The sequence below is a fragment of the Natrix helvetica genome, assembly GCF_964273705.1.
Source record: "Natrix helvetica genome assembly, chromosome: 2".
NCBI lineage: Eukaryota > Metazoa > Chordata > Lepidosauria > Squamata > Natricidae > Natrix > Natrix helvetica.
In genome coordinates, this window is record NC_138552.1 from 76,230,100 (window position 1) to 76,252,572 (window position 22,473).

The 22,473-nt window shown below is 40.8% G+C and overlaps 1 protein-coding gene across 1 annotated transcript; it reads right to left on the reverse strand.

Annotated features, from left to right (window-relative positions):
* Positions 1-948: 948 nt before the first annotated feature.
* On the reverse strand, positions 949-17,922 carry AK3 (adenylate kinase 3). Its single transcript, XM_081942898.1, has 5 exons — positions 17,567-17,922; positions 8,798-8,917; positions 5,772-5,944; positions 4,407-4,525; positions 949-1,332 (listed from the first exon to the last, which is right to left on the reverse strand). The coding sequence occupies exons 1-5, from the start codon at positions 17,715-17,717 to the stop codon at positions 1,209-1,211; spliced, it is 687 nt and encodes a 228-aa protein (XP_081799024.1). The 5' UTR covers positions 17,718-17,922; the 3' UTR covers positions 949-1,208.
* Between the last annotated feature and the right edge of the window lie 4,551 nt (positions 17,923-22,473).

The following is a 22,473-nucleotide window of genomic DNA, read 5'->3' on the forward strand; positions in this document are numbered from 1 at the left end:
TAAAGGAAGCACATTTCTGTTGAGGAATGTATGGTGTAGAACAGAGGTGGGTTGTTGCCGGTTCAGCCCAGATCGGCCGAACCGGTAGCAGCAGCGGAAGGAGGCTCTGTCCACCCGGACGCTTCTACACATAAGGTTTTGCCGCTGACAATTTCGATGTATAGGAGAACCCGTGGAATGGTTACCTCCTTTTGTTAGTTTCTTTCATCTCAGCTGCTGATTATGTTTGTGTTGTTTTTTATAACTCTGCGTTATGCTGTTTTAACTGTTGGCTGAATAGAATATGTTGTCTTCCTTTTTTCCCAAGATGGTGGGATAGGGAGTGAAGGATTTGTGATACGACAAGAGATTATGGTACATTTGAAGAAGCAAAATCACTGCTTTAATCTTAAATTACTAATTCCATCCAGAAACTCTATAGAAAAAGAGGCAACACTATTGCTATTAGCATAAAGAAAAAACCCTCTACAGCTGTTGGGAAATTTTGGGGGGGAAAAAACAATGTTAAATTCTAAATGCCCAGGCAGGGAAAAATGTGTCCACCCCTGATATAAACACCATGACAGTACCAAGTTCACTTTCAGGAGTGCTAGCCATAAGATCTGTCAGCTGTAGTAGCTCAAAGCATTGGAACATTGTGGTAAATATTGATGAAAGTAGTCTTGAAGTTTGAAGCAAAATGTTCCAAAAGGTTTTCCATTTGAATTCTTAATGCAGATGTTTCAGGGAAGTATCCAAAACAGTAAACTGATATATTCAAGATTACTATTTGTTTATAAAAGCCTCCTTCCCAGCAACATGTATAGAGTACAAGACAGGCTACCTCACTTTTTTTTACTATGATCTTACTTACATCCTGTTTAAGGAGTCTTGTGTCAATTCTCAAAATGGGATTGATTTTAATCTGCTATCCTTTTCTTGACAAACTCCATGGATATTTTAACTAAATGTTGATAAAAATGAGTTTATTATTAAAATACATTTTATGAAATGTAGGTATGCCCAGTACAAAAAGCTAGCAGCTAGTCATCCTTCCAGAGTTTGGCACAGAACTAAAACATGGTCATTTTAGAGATGTCAGACAGTTATATATCAAGCTCATAATTCCACCAGACTATTCCTGAATTTTTATGATTCCAAAGATTGCTAGAAACTGGATATTTAGCCATATATTAGTAGTTTAGGTATATTAGTAAAACGAATCATGTTCAGCTTTGAGTAGCAGTCCCCTTCTGGCTCACTTCAGGCAGCTTTGTTTGGAGGAAACGATAAACATGAGGCCAGATTTTGTTGGTCTCTGTTCCAGAAAAAGATTCCAGCACTCCTTTTTGGCTAGAGAGAAGACAAGAGGCACATTCGTTATTTGCACATTAATAGTTTTTCTCACAAGTCTTAGATTCTGAGAGTCTAGTATGGGAGATTAATTGGACAAAAAAAAAGTAAGATTCAAACTTTTATAAATTGCATACAGGTAGTCCTTGACTTGTGACCACAATTGAGCCCAAAGTTTCTGTTGCTAAGTGAGACATTTGTTAAGCAAGTTCTGCCTCATTTGACAACGTTTCTTGCCACAGCTGTTAAGTGAATCGCTGCAGTTAATTAAAATACAGCTGGAAAGGACCTTGGAGGTCTTCCAATCCAGCCCCCCAGCTCAAGCAGGAAACCCTATCATTTCAGACAAGTGGCTGTCCAGTCTTCTCTTAAAAACCTCCAGTGATGAAGCACCCACAGTTTCTGAAGGCAAGCTGTTCCACTGGTTAATTGTCCTCACTGTTAGGAAGTTTCTCTTTAATTCCAGGTTGCTTCTCTCCTTGATTAGTTTCCCTGCATTGTTTCTTGTCTTGCCGCCTGGTGCTTTGGAAAATAAGTTGACCCTCTCTTCTTTGCGGCAGCCCCCCAAACTGCTAACAGTTGTTAATAACATGGTGGTTATGTGAATCTGGCTTCCCCATTGACTTTGCTTGTCAGAAGATCGCAAAAGGTGATCACATGACCGCCCCAGATACTGCAACCATCATAAAGTTGCCAAGCAGCTGCATTTTGATCACATGACCATGCAGCGGTTCTTAACCCTAACCTCCCTCAGCTTTACAAGCTGTTTCCATGTTTTCTTTTGGCCTTCCCTTACTTCAAGCCTACCGTTTCATTCATAGTGGACCTGTCAAGCTATATTGCTTTCTTAATATAATTATCAATTCTTATTCTGTGCCTGAAGTCTACTGTATACTTGGGACACGCTACTTGGCTCAGCAGGAGACAGACATTTGAAGATGACCTTGCAGTCAGAAACTGGATTGTCTGGCATGTGTTGAGCTTCCAGATCACGGAGGCATTCCTTCCCTAAGAGCTGTGTTTAGTCTTCGCTCCGAAGGTTTAGGAAAACAGCCAAAAATGTGTTTCTTTTGCAAACTTTAATGATATTTCACTTCTAGCAATTTTATGATTGTGTTTTCTAAGAGATATTTTAATGGCTGCAAACCATCTTGACTGTTTATCTAAACAGAAAGGCAAAGTGTAACTTTAATCATCAGTAAAATAATAAACGATAGCTGAAAACATCCTTGCTGATGGAGTAAGCAGCAACATTGGGAGGATAAAAACACAGGATACGTCATAAAGCTATTATCTCAGTGAGCAGTTGATAACTAATAAATAATAACAGATAACTATTTCTCAATAGCAATCGTCTTTGCAGGGGCTGGTTAGGAAATGACGGACGTTACTATAACCATTGGCCAAGTCCCGTTTTGGTTCCCAGAACACAGTATTCATGCAATATTGTTTTGGTGCTACACAAATCCAAGCAACTCCATAACAGGATTGATTTGACTCTAAAGCAGGGGTCCCCAATCCCCGGGCTATGGATACGCAAGTGGTGGGTGAGCCACCACAAGTGGCAGGTACTTATGCAGGAAGTTCTATTTGAGCAAGCTGTGGCGCTCGTGCGGGAAACTCCATTTGTCTGAGTGGCAGATGCATTAATGGAGCTGTGTGTGCGGGTATGTGATCCACTGCCTGCATGCAATCATTCCCTCTCTCTTCCACCCCGCCAGTCCACAAAACAGGAAATGTTAGAGACCCCGCTCTAAAGTTTCCTACAGCATACTCCTATGCCAGAGAAAACTTCCATAAGAAAGACACATTCCTTAAATGTATCCTCTCTCATCCCAGTTATGAAACGACAGGAATAATTGTACTGTCTTGTCATGTTTGTTCCATTTTCCATATCCTTTATACTCTAGGCCACTGGGCATTTTTCCTCTTTTAATTCTAACTCACTCAGAATGGACACATAGCAACAAAAAAGAACAGATATCTAAATTCACAACAATTCCTTGACTTACAACTGGTGACTTAGTGACCTTAGAAAGTTACAAATGGACTCCCCCAAAGGTACCCATTCCGAAGTTCTGAGGGCCATCCCGCCTCATGGTCACGTGACTGAATGGTGGGCACTTGGCAACTGGTCTGAATTTACAGCCATTTGCAGCAGCTCACAGTCATCTGACTATGTTATGACATTTTTGCTGAAAACCGGCATTTACTTCTGTTTTTTGGCAAAAACAGTACATAGTGAACAATAGGTATGCCACAAAAAGTCATAAAAACAGGTCGTCTGTGCAATAATCTCAATGTAACAAACAGGCTCCATTACAGTTATAAGTCGAGGATTACCTGTATAAACAGCAATGAAAGAAAACAAGATGTTTCTTATTCCTCTTTCCCCACTTTGGGGTCTTCAAGTCAGTTTTGATTCCGGATGTCATATATGGAAAAATCATCTTTTTTTCAGAATTTGTTTGCAATTGCCTTCTTCCTAAGGCTCAGAGAGAGTGATTGGCCCCAAGCCACTCAGCTGGCATGGGGCCAGGCTTCATGCCTAAGGCAGGACTAGAACTCAGAGTCTCCTGGTTTCTAGTGCAATGCCTTTAATCGCTACATAAAAATGCCTCTTTTTCTATTAATATAGAATAAAAAGACTCTCTCTGAAAATATGAGCTCAAGGATATAATCAAATGTGAGCATGGAGGAAGAGCTATTGGTAAGAGTGCAAAGGCAGGAGATAGTAACATTATTTTTCATAATACAGCATGCAGGCAGGACCTTAGAAAAGGATTACAGGAGTGCTAAATCAATATACAGTCATGAGATGCACTTATGTGATCGTAAGCAAACTTAATCTCAGCTTAATTAGTTCTTAGTTATACAGATTCAGGTGTAAACACAGACTCCATAACAGCTTCCTTGTTTTCTCCTAGGCCACCCCATGAGTTGGAAGACAACAATCCATGCTTAGGCTTCCTTTCTCACTGTTTGCGTAGCACATTTGAAACATCCCTAAGTTGTTGCAGAGATGTTAAAGCGAAAGTATTAAGACTAAATATTGCACATTGAAATGTGCTTACCGGTAATACTCCAGGACAGGTTTGGTTTCTGCTTCATAAGATTTTAATCTCTTCATAATTGTTTCCGGTTTATCATCATCACGCTGAACAAGAGGATCCCCTGTGTGATCATCATGGCCCTTTTTATGGGAAAAGGAAAATTCCCCCATTATGAACAATAGCAGTTTATACACCTATGCGTTTTCTTCTATGGAATCTGCATGCTCTCTGGTTTTTGAGTTTGTAAGCTGCTACTCCTGCCTACATTTTTATCATGGACGTTAGTATCTCATGTAACAGGCAGTATTCTTTATATTTAATAAATCAATATTCAGCACCCTTGCAATAGTCCAAGAAATCTCTTCAGCAATTAAGAGACAGATTTAAAATATTGGGCAGGAGACAATGACAGTTTCTATGGCAATTAAAAGGCTGTATTGTATGACCTGATCTTTGAAAAAGAGGTGTCCAATCTTTCTTAATGCATGCTAACATTGTTACTATTTTTACAAAGTGTGCTCACTGCTGATTTCTATAAAACACTATTATTGTGTGTACAAGAATATAAAAACAAAACTGCAAGTTGGTTAAAAAAAATCAAGTTATGGACTGAACTGGAATGGCTTTGTGGAGGCATTACTGACATACCTATAAGGTAAATTGTTTCTAGATTTTCTGTCAATTTAAAGAATATAAAAATTATTGACAGTCTGATTAAAATACTCTTAATGAAAATATTGCTCAAATGTCATCACTACCAATTCTTACTCTGCCTTTTAATTAAAAATTAAAAAAATAATACGACACTCTCAGCAGGCTGTCCTATAGCATCTGCAACATTTTAAGAAGATCTCCACAAAATCCCCAAAGGAATATTGTTAAAAAATAATAACTGAAATATCATGCTAGTTTATTTCAGCCATTTTTAAATGACTTTTATTTTTAAGCCTGAGGCCCAGCATCAAAAGCTTCTTGACCCAGCAGGCTGATACTTCTTTTCTTTTTTAATTACCAATAGCATACAGTTTCTGAAGTGAAAAGTGCCAATTTATGTCCCTACATTGTGATGATTGAAAAATGAGCAATTTTCCAACTAAACATAGTTTTCCAGATATCGTTAAATCATGTCAGCACAACAGAAGAGAAGCAACTCTAATCCCAGGCTACATCACAGAATTATTTAAAGACAACGTAACTCTATTTTGATTACAATCTAAATGATTTTTTTTTAGCAACAAAGAGCCAACATTTAGCACACATTTGCCAAGCTCAGCAGCTGGCTGGAAACGATGAGATTCGATGTACGAGTTGCTGGACATTCATGAGCAGCAGATAGCTTTCCATATTTGTTTTTGCACGGCTGCACTAGATATAGGCAGAACTTACTGAGACTTTGGGAGGGTTGAATTCAAGATTGTACACCCTGCCACTAGCAGGATGAATCCAGCGTGCAGTCAGACGTTGCTTGATGGTCTCAAAAGGCACATCTAAAACAATCACGGTGTCAATTGGGCACACCTTATCCAGCGATTCAGCCTGTGGGACAGTCCTGGGGAAGCCTGTGGAAAAACAAAATGCTATTGCAAATAGCTAAAGGCACAGAAATGAGCTGTCAGTAAGTTGGAGCCCAATTAGGCTGATGGCAGCAGCTGAGGGGTGGGGAGGTGTTCTTTGATTAATGTTTTCAGTAATTAATTTTGTTTGCTTATATCCCACCTTTATTATTTTTAGAAACAACACAGTTGTTGTTTTCTAGGCTGCATAAACCAACACAGTTCCAGGCTGCGTAAACAGAGGGGTAGAATCAAGATCATGTGAAGTGTTAATACCACTTTATAATGCCACACTTGGAATACTGCATTCAGTTTTGGTCGCCACGATGTAAAAAAGATGAGGAAACTCTAGAAAAAGTGCAGAGAAGGGCAACAAAGATGATTAGGGAACTGGAGACTAAAACATATGAAGAACGATTGCAGGAACTGGATATGTCTAGTTTAATGAAAGAAGGACATGGGGAGACATGATAGCATTGTTTCAATATCTCAGGGGTTGCCACAAAGAAGAGGGAGTCAACTATTCTCCAAAGCACCTGAGGGTAGAACAAGAAGCAATGGGTGGAAACTAATCAAGGAGAGAAGCAACTTAGAACTGAGGATAAATTTCCTGACAGTTAGAACAATTAATCAGTGGAACAGCTTGCCTCCAGAAGTTGTGAATGCTCCAAAACTGGACGTTTTTAAGAAGATGTTGGATAGCCATTTGTCTGAAATGGTATAGGGTTTCCTGTCTAGGCAGGGAGTTAGACCAGAAGACCTCCAAGGTCCCTTTGAACTCTTGTTATTCTATTCTATTCTAAAACTCAAGGCAGTGAGCATATTCAACACAGTTTCTTCCTCCTATTTATTCCACAACAGCAGCCCTGGGAGGTGGGTTGGGTTAAGAGTGAGTGACTGGATCAAAATCCCCCAGCTGGCCTTCATGACTAAGGTGGTCCTTTTTCACAGTCTTCTGCTTTCAAGCTTTGTGCCTTAACCCCTAGACTAAACTGTCTGCCTCTGATTCATTTTTCTAGTTCTTTGTTTTTAGTCCATAAATATTTAATCTTTAGTGAAATGTTTTTAGCTCTTTCATGTTTCTTTGATTAATGTTGCTAGTTCTTTTTTTTTTCCAAAAAAAATTATTGGTTTTTACACATATATGGGAAAAGTATAGGGATATACAAAAAATTTTGGCAGCTCCCACACTAGTGATAGAAACCCATCCAACACTCACAATTTTTACAATTTTAAAAACAAAAATGTTGCTAGTTCTTGAAGGAACAAAGAAAGCTACGCAAGTACAGCCTGATAAGAGAACGGGTTCAAACTTGCCAAGGGCGAGGATTCTCTTTTCACGCACACGGACTTGAACTTTAGTAACTTGCAAAATCATTTATAAGGTGAGACCTTCTGAATATGCAAATGACCATTAAGAAGTGCATACTAAGAAATTATGGGAAGTTATATGCTACATGCGTGCGGCATCAGAGATATGTCAAATGATATTAACCAGCAAAAGATCTCACTCCAAGCCGTGTATAATTAAAGTGATTCAAGTTAAAGTGATTCTCCACAGCTTCGGTTCAGACTTTTACAGACTTTTCATTACTCAAGCTAGATAACATTTTCTGATGATGCTATCTAGTTTGGATAATAAAACATTTGCAAGAAAACAAGCAACCTTGAAGAGCACCAAGGACCCCCCCCTCCCATTTCAACCCTGAGCTACAGATATTCTCCTTTATTGATTCTCCACCTTTCTAGGGGGCTCTTCAAATGGGTGAGGTGCCCTCTTAGCTTGTGTACATAAATAAGGAATAACGTTTTAGTCTACCTTTCTGACTTGGGTTCTGTTTGGGCAAGACACACCAGGCTTACATATCTGCCGATGCTTATGGCTAACTTACCCTCACTTTTCTCTTACTGAGTATGGCTTGCCCTGTTAATTAATTGGAAACATTGACACCCAAGTGTCAAAATGGATATATTTTGGAAGATTTCCATATAGCACAGCATCATTTCATTTAAAATACAGTATCCTGATAGTTTCTATATAATACTTCATTTCAGCTAAAACTCAGTTAAACCACTGTCGGATCTAACCAGATTTCAAAATCCACCACCTCTTTGGTATATTGGAGAGCATGTTTATATTTAACCAATACCCATCATGTTTGCTAAGCAAATGAAGGTGCTTTTTTTCATCCTTTAAAACGATCACAATCTGGGACACCTTATCTCACATGGACTATTTTGTCAAGTGTTGCAGAATTCTCAATGATAACCACACTGTTTAAGAAATTATGACAGTCAAAGGCCATGTAACTGGAAGGCTTCCTAACTTGGGAAAAAGTTGGAGTAGACAGCTTATTTTAGTTGTCTAAATGACAGTCCCTATACCATTTAATTAGGCAATGAAGCGTTATCTCTTGCTTGAACAGATATCAAAGAAAGAATTTAGGATTCCCAAGAGACATTATTCCTTTCCATTGCCTTCCTCTGCCATTGTTTCATCTTGATTTATATAGCTCAGAAGGTGTCAAATTATTATCAGATAATTTTATAATAAGCCCCTCAAGTTGATCCAGACAAAAATGTATGAGGGGCTGGAAGTGACTTTTGTTTAACAAAGCTCTGGTAATATAAATGTTGGCACTTTTCTTTTGTATCTTTTTTCTATGATTGGATCCAAGCTCTTTTATAGCCCATGCTTAAGAATCCAACTTGGATATATGTGTATGTGTGCCTTCAAGTCAGTCTTGACTCATGCCAATACCTTATCATCAACCAACATCCTATGTTTAACATACAGGATTCACTAGCTGGAAACTAACTGCCTTTCATTTACAAAAAGGGTACAATGCAAGCTCTCACCATCCAGCAGCACATGGTTCTGATCGAGCATTTTCAGCTCGCTTAGCATCAGCTGGGTCATGACGTCATCAGGAATCAATTGCCCCTTTTCAATATATGACTTAGCCAGTATGCCAATTTCTGTGGAAGCAAGAATGAACAGAAAAATCTTAATGAGGTGGGATCTTGATTGCAATTGTTTTATAGTTTTATTTTGTTTTGCTCTAAACATTCATCTTTTATTGGTGGGGAAATGAACAATCAAAAAATAATAATACGTTTTCCCCAGAGAATCAGGTCTTATTATAGACTACACCTAAAAGGTCCTATTACACTAAGGATGAGCACATTCAGTAAAGGTTAAAGAAATACAGCGTCCTCCCCCAAATATATCTTTTTGCAAAACCAAAATCAAACTCTATTCTTGCTCAAAACAAGCATTCCTAAAATTATTAGCTCTTTTTTGAGTTTCAGTATTTATGGATGACAGATATCTTCTTGTTCCTCTTTCCTTCCGTAACTGAAATCTTTGCTTTTTGGCTCTTATAGCTAATTCATTCCTTCCCTCTCCTTTTACATTGTTCAATTCTATCTGCTACCCCGTTCAAGTCACTTCATTAAATTTCCATTTTCTTTCATTGGACGTTTTCCAGATCAAGTACTTAGTAGGCTCTTAAGGTTGTTTATGGCCATGCAGCTTGGTTTGGAAGTATTCCACAATTTGGGATGATTTTGGCTTCTAAATAAACACTGGTAGATCAAATAAGGTGCTAATGAATTATTGTGGTTTACTTCGGCATTTAGTGATTGTAGAGGGAGCCTAGACTATACAACCACATTTGCAAACTGGCTATCATAATACCGGTAATATCTATTACATGTTTACATTACATTTACTTTCAAATAACATGCCTTCCCACTCTATCACTGTTTGTTTTTAACTGCGTAATTTCAGGTTTAACTTTATCATTTGCTTCCGATTCTGGTTTGTCGGGAAATCAAGAAACCAAGGATTCCAATTTGAAAGAAACATTAAACAAATTATAAAGGTAAGACAAACGATGCAGCTGGGAAGCTGCCTGCGTATTTAGTTGCTTCTACCCACAGAAGGAGTCAGGCAACTTAGTATGATGCTTCAATAGCGAAGAGCAAGAAGTACACCCATAAAATCTCACACATAAATTCTTGAGGGCACATTTCCCTGAACACAGAGTGTTTCTTACTGAGTGTAAGTTTAATTTTTAAAAGATACCGAATTTAACAAAATGTAAATATAACCTTGGAATTAGCATCTAAGCCATCATGTACCATTCAAACTCCTAGCATAAAATAGGGACTTTGTCAAAGAAAAGGAACAGATAAGTATTATTATTATTATTTAGTGTATGGCATATCATACATGCACTAGCATTATATATTAACATTTCATCTAGATTAGTAGAACACAATAAAATATAAATGTTAAAAAGATCTATGTTCAACAAGCAATGTCTAGGCCCGTGATGGAGAACCTATGGCACCTGTGCCACAGGTGGCACGCAGCGCCCTCTCTGTGGGTACGCAAGCTGTCACCCCAGTTCAGCTCTGCCACACATGCGTGCGTACCTCCTGCCAGCCAGCTGGTCATTGGGTCTCTGCCACACATGTGCGGAGGACAGGGGGTGGGGGTGGTGGGCACACATGCAGGGGGCGGGACATGTGCAGAGAGCAGGGTTCATGTGGGGGGCATGCACGGGATAAGACATGTGCAGGAGGCGCATCCGTGGGTGTGTGCAAGGGGGTGGGGAACATGCGGTGTGCATGGCACATACGCAGGGCATGCGCATGCATGGGGCGGGGCACTTACATGGGGCACAAGCACAGGGCGATGCATGCGCGGGGCAAGGCACATGCGCAGGGCGAGGCAGATGCATGGAGCCATGTGCACTTTGTATTTTGGGGGTTCAGGCGCACACGCACTTTGTGCACTCAGTTCGGAAAAGGTTAGCCATCACTAGCCTAGGCCATCTAACCATTGAAGTGCATATTAAATTGTTCTTACCCCCCTCTCCATGCCTGTGAATAAACCAGAACACAGGCTTGGCTGTTTGCCACTGTTTAATTACTGAGATAACGAATCCTTTGGCTGAGGGCCCAGACAACTCATGTTCAATAGAGCAACCCAGATAATTCAAATGAAGCAATGCAGATAGTCCAAATGAGCAGACATGGCTAGAATACATAGATTTTCTTAACTACTAATTTGAATGGTTGTTTCCTGCAAATATCCCCTCCCAATGCCTCACCTATAATCTCTCTTGGGAGGGGTCAATCCACAACCACCTGTGCTTAATCATCTTCTGTGAGTCTGCCTACGGAGTTGCTGCTTCCGTTTCTCAGCCCTTCTCAATCTAGCATCAGGGACAAACTGCCTTTGATCCTCCCCACTGCTCCATGCCTCAGGCGCTTCCTGGTGGCCAACCAGCCTCTCTGGTCCCTGCTCTGAGTCTGAACCCTGCACAGGGTCCTCCACATCGTCTAGGGCAGACTCATATGGTTCCTCGCTATCCAAGTCCATCAGCAGCTCAACCAGATCATGCTGGACCACAACATTAAATTATGAACAGTAATCATTTCCCTCATTTTCCATTTCCTATATGTTAATCTTTCACAAAACACAACTTGAAAATCTCACTATCTTCTCATTGTCTTATAAAGAAAGGAGCACTCATGAATTGCTCAAGCAAATAACCTCTTCTTTCCTGCCCTAAGAAGAAAAGTCTCAATCTGCGCTCCCTTGCGTTCCTTCTCTATTACTAAGCACACTTTCTGCAGCTGCTAACATGCTCTGGGAACAGCAAGACTTTAAACTCAGTGAAGTCACTGACTTTAACCTTTAAGTGTCGGTACAAGTAAATGTTTAACTTATACGAACTTGAAGCTATTTAAACTGGCTAGATGCCTTCAGGGCATGCAGAGGAAATTCTGCAATCCAAATAACAGGGAATATCTTTTATTGACTTTATGCTAGTCCTTAGAAATCTAAAAAGTAATCCAGTACATATCTATCACTTTGGGTTGTTCCACATATTCATATTTCAGGCTGTTTTTTTCCTCCCTATTAATATCGCAGGTGGTCGTCGACTTTAGTGACTGTTCGAAGTTACAAGGGGATTGAAAAAAGTGATTTATGACTGTTTTTCACACTTACGACCTTTGCAGCATCCCTGGGGTCATGTGATCAAAATTTGGATGCTTGGCAACTGGTTCATATTTATTATGGTTGCAGTGTCCTGGAGTCAGGTGACCTTCTGTGTCCTTTTGAGGAGCAAAGTCAATGGAGAAGCCAAATTCACTTAACAACTATGGCAGGAAAAGTTGTAAAATGAGACAAAACTCAATGAATGTTTCACTTAAGAGAAATGTTGGGGTTTATTTTGGTCGTAAATTGAGGACAACCTGTACTGCTTATAGATTCATTGTGGAAAAATGAGGTTATAGTATTTCAAAATAATCTCAAATCTGTTTCACCATGCTATAATATTATGGAAATTATTCTCGTAAACACAATTCAAGATATGAGACAAGTCATTTGTCAAATTCCCTACAACCCATCTTTCTAATATGGATTATAGATTAATAGATCACAGATTAATGGATATTGTAGTGTTAAATCATCACAGTGGTTAATTTAGAAAATTTAGGCTTTGCAGGTTAAGCATGAGCCTTCATATATCCTAGTTCTGTACAATACAATGCATTTAGGCATGTTACATTTATATTTACAGACAAAGAAATAAAGGGAGACTAATATAGATCTATTTCAAGCTATTTAGCTCTCGACGGCTAGTCATACCCTACTGGGATTCGAACCCATTTAGGCTGTTAGGCAAAACACTTCAGAGAATGATGCTCAACAGCTAAACAGATTCCACTATCTGTTCAATTGGAAACATTATGAACAAAGTAGAACAACCCAACACCAATCAATTGTGAAGCAAACTGAATTTCAGACACAGCATATTTCTAAACACCACCTTTTTTCTTATGTTTAATCATGTCCATGGCTGCCTGGACAAGTTTTCCTGCAGTTTTCTTGGCATGATAGCCATTTCCGAAGTAGCTTGCCATTGCTTCCTTCCTAGGGCTGAGAGAAAGAGACTGGTCCAAGGTCACCCAGCTATCTTTTTGCCTAGAACTCATAGTGTCCTAATTTCTAGCCTGATGCCTTAACCTCTACCCCAATCTGTCTCTCTAAGCATCACTTAGAAATGTACAAATAAAAAACACTGTGTTACAATATATAAAAGAGCAGCTTATAATCAACTAACAATTCAAATAATAGTCTTAAAAATAATCATAAAACCAGTTGAAAGATCAGCAACATCCACATACTTCTTGGGTCTCAGAAGGCCTGCCAAACCATGATTTCCTTGGAACGTTTGAACAGGGTAGGATTTGGGTCCAATTCAACAGAACTGCTCTTTATGCTTTGCACATTTCCAGTGCTAAACTAAGATGTGCCATCAAGTTATTTTTGACTCCTAGCAACCACATAACCTTTCTCCAGGACAATTTATCCTTACCCAAATACTAAACTGATGCATTAAAAATGATGGATATGGGGATACCTACACTGATGCAATAAAAAGGAAGATACATACATACCAGAGGTGGGTTCCTACTGGTTCGGCCAAACCGGTAGTGGGATGCTGGCCTAGGTCGCAGAACCGGAAGTGACCCAGGCTGCCCATGCCACTGAACCATTCCTCACCACCATCACCATCTTTTTTTGGAGTTCTGTGCATGCGCAGGACAATTTCCATTGTATTATGCATGTGCGCATATGAGCAAACCAGCAGTAACACTGGCTGGAACCCTGATATATACATACCTTTAATATGGTCACTCACCAGAATACAACAATCAGCAGAACAAAATAAAACAGTTTATGTCTAGATCACGGTTCATGGATAAAATCAAGGAATGCCAAGGAAGTGTAATGGAATTTGACCATATTTACAGAAATGGAATTATACTGGTCTGGTAATAACTGTATATAAAGCTTATCAGAATTGCCTGGGTACTTCATCAAAAGGGTAATGAAAAAACATAATACAGTAGAACATGGATTATGGTTTTTAATGGACCATTCTCCATAAGAACATAGTCTTAGTTCAGGAAATATTTTGTATCTGCCCTCAAGAACCCCTGTAAGGAATGTATTAAAGCATGCTAAGGTTACTGTCCTCCCGAGTTTAGGTCAACTGCATAGCTATCTAAGCATACAGTAGCTACCTTGCTAAGGTTAGTGCCCTCCAGAATTTAGGGACAGTTGTAACTAGCTAAGGCTAGTGTCCTCCAGGGTTTAAGTTAACACTCTAACCCATTGAAACATTGATGTGAAAGCAGATGGAAAGAGGAAGGCAAAGGTTGCTAAGGTTAATGTCCTCCAGAGTCTGGGGAGAGTTGTGTAGCTTTCTTGCTAAAGTTAGGGTTCTCCAGAGTTTAGGAACAGTTCAGGGACAGTTGTGTAGCTAACTTGCTGACCCTGAGCAAAAGGATCCAGTTATGTTTCCATATCTTGGGCACATTGCTTGAATGTAATAAGTGTTTATCAATTAGAAATTTACAATTAGAAAATTATCAATTAGAAAGTTTCAGTTTTGCCTAGGAGAAAAACCATAATAGTGCAATGTTTGCTACACTGTTCTATTCCTTTCTTTCTATTCTATTCCTTGCATTCAACCAGAATGCAATAAAGCAAAGCCTATTTCAATTTCATTCAATCATGCCTCCCTCCTTAATACTATATTAGGAGCACATGGGGCCACTTGGAACAATTCAGAGCAGACCCTTTGCAATAGGACAAAAGAACAGTAAGGGACCATCTAAGCACCAAACAGTAATTGCACATGCATTTTTGCCAAATAAAGCTTTCATACTACGTTAAAAGTGAAGTGCTGTTTTTTGGGTTGGGATCTGTTTAGCATAATGGCCTTGCATACTGCAATGAACTTTTATATTGGCATTCTCACAAGGATTAAGGATTAACAGCAGCAGGCTATCATAAAAGAAAGTAGGACTTTATTCCACAATTTAGCTTTTGGAAATGAAATCAAATGCAGATCTTAAGACAAGGAATGGAGAGCCTGTCTTAGATGACTATTTTTCAGCCAAATGTTGCCATACCTGAACGTAGCTGAGGATAGCGTTCATCTCTAAAGCCAGTTTGCACATCCATCTCTTTAGGCTCTAACAGTTAATCCGGACAGCCAATTTGTTGTGTTGATTTTAGCACAGAGCTTTCTTATTATGCCTCAAGGCTGATGGGTGGATAGCAGACAGTTCACAAGTACCTTCTTTATAAACAAACACTCTAAATAGAGTGCTTGTTTCCTGAAGTAAGTTAGACCCCTGTGGTTGGACATTTGCATGGTAACAATCCATGTAGAATAGATGAACAGAGGAGAAAATAGGTCCATTATTCCCAATTATGGCATAAGACTTTGGTAGCAATAAAATCATTATCTGAGGTTTATTAGACTTGAACTGTTTTATGAGGCCTGCTATTTCAGAGCTTGTTAAAAAAAAACTTGCTAGGACTTGTCCAGGAAGTCTCTGAGAATCTCAGACATGATTTAATGTAAGAAAAAAAAGGACCAACTAGGGAACTGGTTAACATTAGGTTCTACATTAGATTCGGGCAAATTTTCTTCTCCATATAATGCCGTAAAAATGTTCCCCTCTTCTCCGGCTGGTATAAGGTAAGGAAATGAAAGGAGCTTATTAATTGAATTAGAAGCTATTAGGTGCTATTAGGCTTACGATGCTGCTATTAAGTGTAGTTGGGAAACCTCAGGTATGTAGGGCTCATTATCCTAGGGTGGTTTTTTTTCAGACCTTGTGAATAAAGCTAAATCATCCTTAGGTATTTTAAAATACATAATCAATTCATTCTTAGCCCTAGATACTCCTTATTAAATCAGGGATGAGGGGTAAGCTTAGACTTTGCTCTTCCTTAGTTTTTGAGCAAACAGTAGAGGCTAGAGTTACTATATTTGATAATGTTCAGTTTCCAGGACAACCTTCAATTAATATAAAGTATATCTGCAATGCTATTTTAGAACAGTGTGACTCTTTATACTGATAAGTCCATTTAATACTTTAGAAGGCCAGATCCTGAAGATGAAACTCAAATACTTTGGCCACCTAATGAGAAGGAAGGAGTCACTGGAAAAGAGCCTAATGCTGGGAAAGATTGAGGGCAAAAGAAGAATGGGACGACAGAGAATGAGGTGGCTGGATGGAGTCACCGAAGCAGAAGGTGTGAGCTTGAATGGAGTCCAGAGGATGGTAGAGGACAGGAAGGCCTGGAGGAATGTTATCCATGGGGTTGTGATGGATCGGACACGACTTTGCAACTAACAACAACAAGCTCCAGCCCCAGATCAACTGTCATGTTAGCAACTGGATCCATTTCCAGAAATAAGTTATCCAATGTTGTTATCCCTGAGATATTAAGATGATCAAAATCAGATCGACTATTTAGGTAAAAATTTTGTATAAAGGAAGTCGAATTCCTTGAGTTCAGGGGTTTCCAACCTTGGCAGCTTTAAGACTTGTGGACTTCAACTCCCAAGCTGGCTGGGGAATTCTGGGAAGTGAAGTCCACAAATCTTAAAGTTGTCGAGGTTGTATAGTCCTGATTTAAATTATAGTATAATCAATTTAGAGATGTCTTCTCTCCACCCAATGATGGAATCTGCCAGTGTTCCATGCCAGGTTGAAATATGAAGATGCTGCATGCTAGAAAACATGTGAAATATACCTCCACTGGTGGATTCACCAGTGGTGGGTTCCCGGCGGCGTCCATATTAGCGCCTCCACAAGCATCCGTGATGCTCCAGCTGCTCAGCGGAGCGTTGTACAGGAGCTGTATGCGCTGTGTGTGGAAGCGCTGAAGACTTAAAAGACTGGTAAGGAGCTCGGGCGGACAGGTGGGCCCTCCAGAGCACCGTACCGGAACAGTATGCCAGGGTATACCGCCTGCAAGCCACCACTGGTGTACACACATATGTTGCCTCTTCAGGATGTTTGATAACTTGCACTAGAAGCAGCAGAACAATATGACTAAGCTATGCTTAACGTAACTAAGTAGATCTCTGAGGACTACAGTGAATTTCAACTTGCTGTGCCACAGACTTGGTCCTTCATCTGTGAAAGTAAAACAGACGCCAATGAAGAGTTGGTACATTAATAAAAGCACTTGTAGTTCCATTTAATTTCAATACTGGTATGGTATTTAATGATAGTTGGGAAAGGATTATTGATGGCAGTTACATACATTGCCAGGGTAGAGGGATACCATATGTTATAGAATAAATAAATGCTGGAGAAATAAAAACCCCAAATTCACATGAAGAGAATACTGTTGCAAGACCTGAGGACCAATAGTTGCAAGATTTTCCTTCTAGGAAGTCTTGCAACTATTTTGCAACCCTTCTCTTTCAGGATTTCAAATCTAGACTCAACCAGGACTTGGTTCACATTTAACACTAGGCTAGGGGCTGAACGTCTGGCTTCCCATATTCGGCAAATCGTCGAGTATTCAATAAAGCATGGCTTAGCACAATAGGGTAACCAATACACCAGGCTTGCCCAGAGCATGTTTTCATTTCCCACTCTCATCTTGGCTAGAATAACAAATATAACCGTTGAATTTCTGTGCCTTTCTAGATAAGAGCAACTATAGTGCCGTCTCTGAAATAGATGGCTTTGTGTACTGGCATCCTCGCTCGCCTTCCTTACCGGTCTTCTTGTTCATGTTGTTCCTCAGGATGTCCCCGCTGGAGAGATGCTTCAGGGCGAAGTGCTGGACGATGCGGGAAGACACGGTGCCTTTCCCAGAGCCCGGGGCCCCCATGATCAGCGCCCGCATCAGCGCCGCCCGCACCGCCATGACCGAGCCGCTTGGCGGGATGGGACGAAAGCAGAATCCCAGCGTCGCCCCTCGCTCGGCTTGCAGAGGCGCCCGCTAAGCCCACGGCATCTCCTCCGGAGGGCCACGCCGGTCCCGGCCTCGACCCGACAGGTACCAGTCCAACTCAAGAAAATGGGCGTCTCCGCAGCTTGGTCGACGAGGCTGCCATGATGACTCCTCCCCCGGCCCCAAGCCCGGCCTCCCGGCTGCAAACAGGCCTCCGAAGAAGGCGTCAGCGGGGCTCTGTTACCCCGTTTGACGGCTTCTGTCTGCCACCTTTTCTCTCTCTCTCTCTCCCCCTTCATTTCTCTCCTTCCTTGTTTCTCTCTCTCCTCCCTTCCTTTCTTTTCCTTCCTTCCCTTCCCTTCTCTTTCTGCCTCCATTTCTTTTTCTCTTTTCTCTCTCCCTCCCTCCCTTCCCCTTCTTTCTTTCTCTCCTTCCTTCCTTTTCTTTTTTTCCCTTTCTCCCCTACATGAAAATGAATGCCACAGATATAACACTTGTACAGTAATTCACCGTCAGTCAGGGTTATCAGATCTGAGCTGCAAAATAATCAAGACAACCAATAGGGCAGCAAGAAGTTTGTTTATTTTAATGCATTGGGTCCGTTCTAGCCAACCCAGAATGAATGGCAAAGGGGGCTAATTAGTTGAAAAATATAAAGTAAATAGATAAATATCAACCAGAATGTTTGAAAAAGTATTTATTTGGCTGCACGTTATTGGAGTCTGAGGTTTACTCTCTCTGCTCAGTTACCTCTCAGAGCTAACTTATTAACTCTCCAGGAATTTGATTGAACTTTGAAGTCAGTAGTTGGTCAACTGTTTGGGAATGTCTGCCTCCAGTACACTCCATTCACAATATATGTCAGTTTGGAAATAAGGCAATTAAAATATAAGCCACACCACCTTATAACTTATAAGCATAAACTTTGCGTGAGCACTTTGAGTATCTCACCTGTAAAGTTTGTCTGCAAAACAATGTATTTCAGTGCTGTAAATATTTTTGTATGCAACACAATATCTATAATTGCCTGTTTCCTATCTCTCCAATTGTTACTGGTAGAACCAGATTCAATCTTGGCAACTTTAAGATGCTAGCTAGGGAATTCTGGGAATTGAAGGGCTTGCATCTTAAAATTGCCCAAGGTTGGAAAACAAAAACACTACTCTACAATTATATGTGGCAGGTTTGTCCAACCTTGGCAACTTTAGTGCTATAAATAATTAAGAAGCGGTATATAAGTCTAAGTGCTATTGTTGTTTAAGACCCGTGGACTTCAACTCTCAGAATTCCGCAACCAGCCATGTTGGCTGGGGAATTCTGAGAATTGAAGTCCAAAAATCTTAAAGTTGCCAAGGTTAAACACCCTTGATCTAGGATGAGACAATGTTCTATCAAAGTTGTTTCCCATGTTTTAACTTCTGCATGGAGCCTCTGCTTACTTATGAAGCCATTTTGCATAAATTTGGAACAATTGTCATCAGTGTGCAGATAACAGCTGCACTCTACTGGGTCTTCTGGGTTGGAAGTCTCCAGGCTGTGAGGGAGCAGATGTAGAAGAATAAACTACACACACCCCCATTTTGTAAAAAAGAAAGAAAGAATGGTTAAGAGAGAAAAAGTGGAATTCCCAGGGATAAGCCCTAAGACATTCTTTACAATGGAAAACCATTTGTGGAATATACATTTTGCTGTCTTACTTTACAATTATTTGAAGCCAAGCAAACTTGTAGCAAAGCTCCATCTGACACTGGGAAATTGGCAGCAGTCTTCCCATGTTTCTATTTTTGACAATGCTTCTAATCAGGGATCTACCATGCTTCCCCGAAAATACAACATGCCCTGATAATAAGGCCTTGTCACAGTTTTCTGGTGGGCAAAAATATAAGCCCTCCCCCGCAAATAAGCCCCCTGGACAACCTCCACCTCCAGCCAGGCAGAGCGCCGCTCACCAACGTAGCGGTATCCTGAAGGTGCCAAGCCGCGGGAACCGGGAGGGAGGCAAAGGTGATCGCTTTGCTTGGCTCCTTCGGGATACCCCTAGGTTGGTGAGCAGCGCTGTGCCCAGCTGAAGAGGGGGGTTGCCGGGCAGCTGCTCTCTTGCAAGCGGGCTCCTAAAGAGCCGGGCACAGCCTCAGGGGCGAATGGCTTTGTTGCGCTGTCGCAGCAGCACAACACAACAGCCATGAAGCGACCATGCTCACGAGCAGCCACCCGGTAGACCCCGTTTCCAGCCGGGCACAGCACCATTCACTGACCTAGGGATATCGCCAAGCTGTGTGAGTGCCTGTTCGCCACCGCCTGGCTCCCGCGGCTTGGCGCCTTCGAAATGCCAGTGAAAGGTACTCTGCACAGCTGGAGAGGGAGGTTGAGCGAGCAGCTGTTTCGCTCCCACTTGCGCGCCTCCCAGCCTCATGATGCCCTGGCCCAGCTCTCTCTGCAGAGCCAGGGCACCTCTGCTGCTGCCGCCGCCACATGGCTTTTTCAGCTGCTTCCAAACCGAGTCTTCCAGCAGTGGCTGCTCTGGCCGTACCCTCTATGGTTGTGGGCCAGCTGCTGGCAGAGTGTACAACCATAGAGCGTACGCCCAGAAGACTCGGTTTGGAAGCCGCCGAAAAAGCTATGCAGCGGCGGCAGCAGAGGTGCTCTTCCTCTGCAGAGAGAGCTAGGCCAGAGCATCGTGAGGCTGGGAGGCGTGCAAGCGGTAGTGGAACAGCTGCTCGTGCAACCCCCCTCTTCAGCCGTGCAGAGCACCTTTCACTTGCATTTCAAAGGCGGCAAGCCGCGGGAGTCGGGCGGTGGCGAACAGGCACTCACGCGGCTTGGCGATACCTCTAGGTCAGTGAATGGCGCTGTGCCCGGCTGGAAAGGGGGTTTGCCGGGTGGCTGCTCGTGAGTGTGGTCGCTTCATGCCTGCTTGTTGTGTTGCTGCGACAGCGCAACACAGCCATTCGCCCCTGAGGCTGTGCCCGGATCTTTGGGAGCCCGCTGGCAAGAGAGCAGCTGCCCAGCAACCCCAAAACAATAAAACCTTCCCTCATAATAAGGCCCAAGCCATATTTTGTGACTAAAAAGAAAATAAGACCCTGTCTTATTTTCGGGGAAACACGGTAATGCACATGGCAAGTTAAGCAACCTTTAGTGTCACTGTCCAACACAACCACTGTGCTATACATTTCTTCTTCAAATACAGATAGTCTTTGAGTTATGATGATTTATCTAGTGACAGTTACAATGGCACTGAAAAATGTGAGAAATGTCACATGACCGCTGTAGTATCCCCATGGTCACATGATCAAAATTCAGATGCTTGGCAGCTGACATTTATTTATATAGTTGCAATGTACAGAGGTCATGTGATCACCTTTTGCGACCTTCTGACTAGCAAAGTCAGAGGGAGAAGCCAGATTCACTTAACAGTGTTAGTAAATTAACTGCAGTGATTTACTTAACAACTGCGGCCAGAATGATCATAACATGGGGCAAAACTCACCCTCCGTCTTGCTTAGCAACATAAATTTTGGGCTCAACTGTGGTCATAAGTCAAGGACTACTGTACCTCTGTATAGCTGAAAATTCACCATGAAAAATCAAAGCATGAAAGAGAAAAGTGACATCAAACTACTTCTAAAAAATAGTACAATAACTGATTTCAAGAATTACTTAAGGGCTTGTTGGGACACTAATATTTCAACTAGAGTTGATAAACATTTTCGTCTTGCTCTATTAAATTAGAATATTTATTATACATTGATGTAATTGCTATCCATTGTAAAATCAGACTTAGCCTTTTTATAAATCTCAGAATGTTTTGCAAATATACACAGATGCATATTTGGGGATACAATATCTTAACTTTTCCCTAAATTATCTGCTTTATAGATTAAGACTTAATTAAGTCCTGTCCCAATTATCTTAGGCTTGCTAAATTTTGCATTAAGACTGGACTGCTAGTTGTCTATAGAGTTTCTCAGTCATCCAGGTCATGGTTGTCCCAAAAGTGTTATTTCAAGAGGCGACTGGACTTTCTGGTTTTTCTTTGAAGACATTTCGCTCCTCATCCCAGAAGCTTCTTCAGCTCTGACTGGATGGTGGGGAATAGAAGGATTTATACTCCTTGCAGACAGCTGGTCATTTGCATTCTTTTAGCAAGTCGTTAAGGCCACCTGGAGGTTTATCTGTGCCATCAGGTTCATCTGAGTATACCCATTTCATGCATTTGCACTTCTCAGCTGATAAAGTTAATAACGCTAAATGTATTAAAAATCTCATTGTTAATACCATCACTGACCAGCGGGTGTCACTAATTTTGGAATGAACAACTTAACTGCAGCAATTTTTCTATAGTATCCTATTAAAATTCTATGGATTAAAATTGTCCTGTCCTAATTCTATGGATTAAAATCTGGTGTTAGTTAGAATGGAAAGGCATACAAGTTTAATAAATATAATTATTATCATTAATCAAGAAAGGACAGTTTTAAGGTAATATTTAAATAAAGTCAAAAGCCAAAACAGTAAATCAATTTTAAAACTTTAAAATGCCTGTAAATCAAAGCAACCAGCAAAGACATGAAAATAAAACTATTTAACTGAATATTAAAATATTTTAAAATATTCTACTTAGCAATGGAAATAACAACCACTGAGAATATAAAAGGTATTTGCAAATCAATAAATGATAGTAAAGTGGACCACAGGGTGACTCAATCTGGAAAAGTAGTACAGGTCA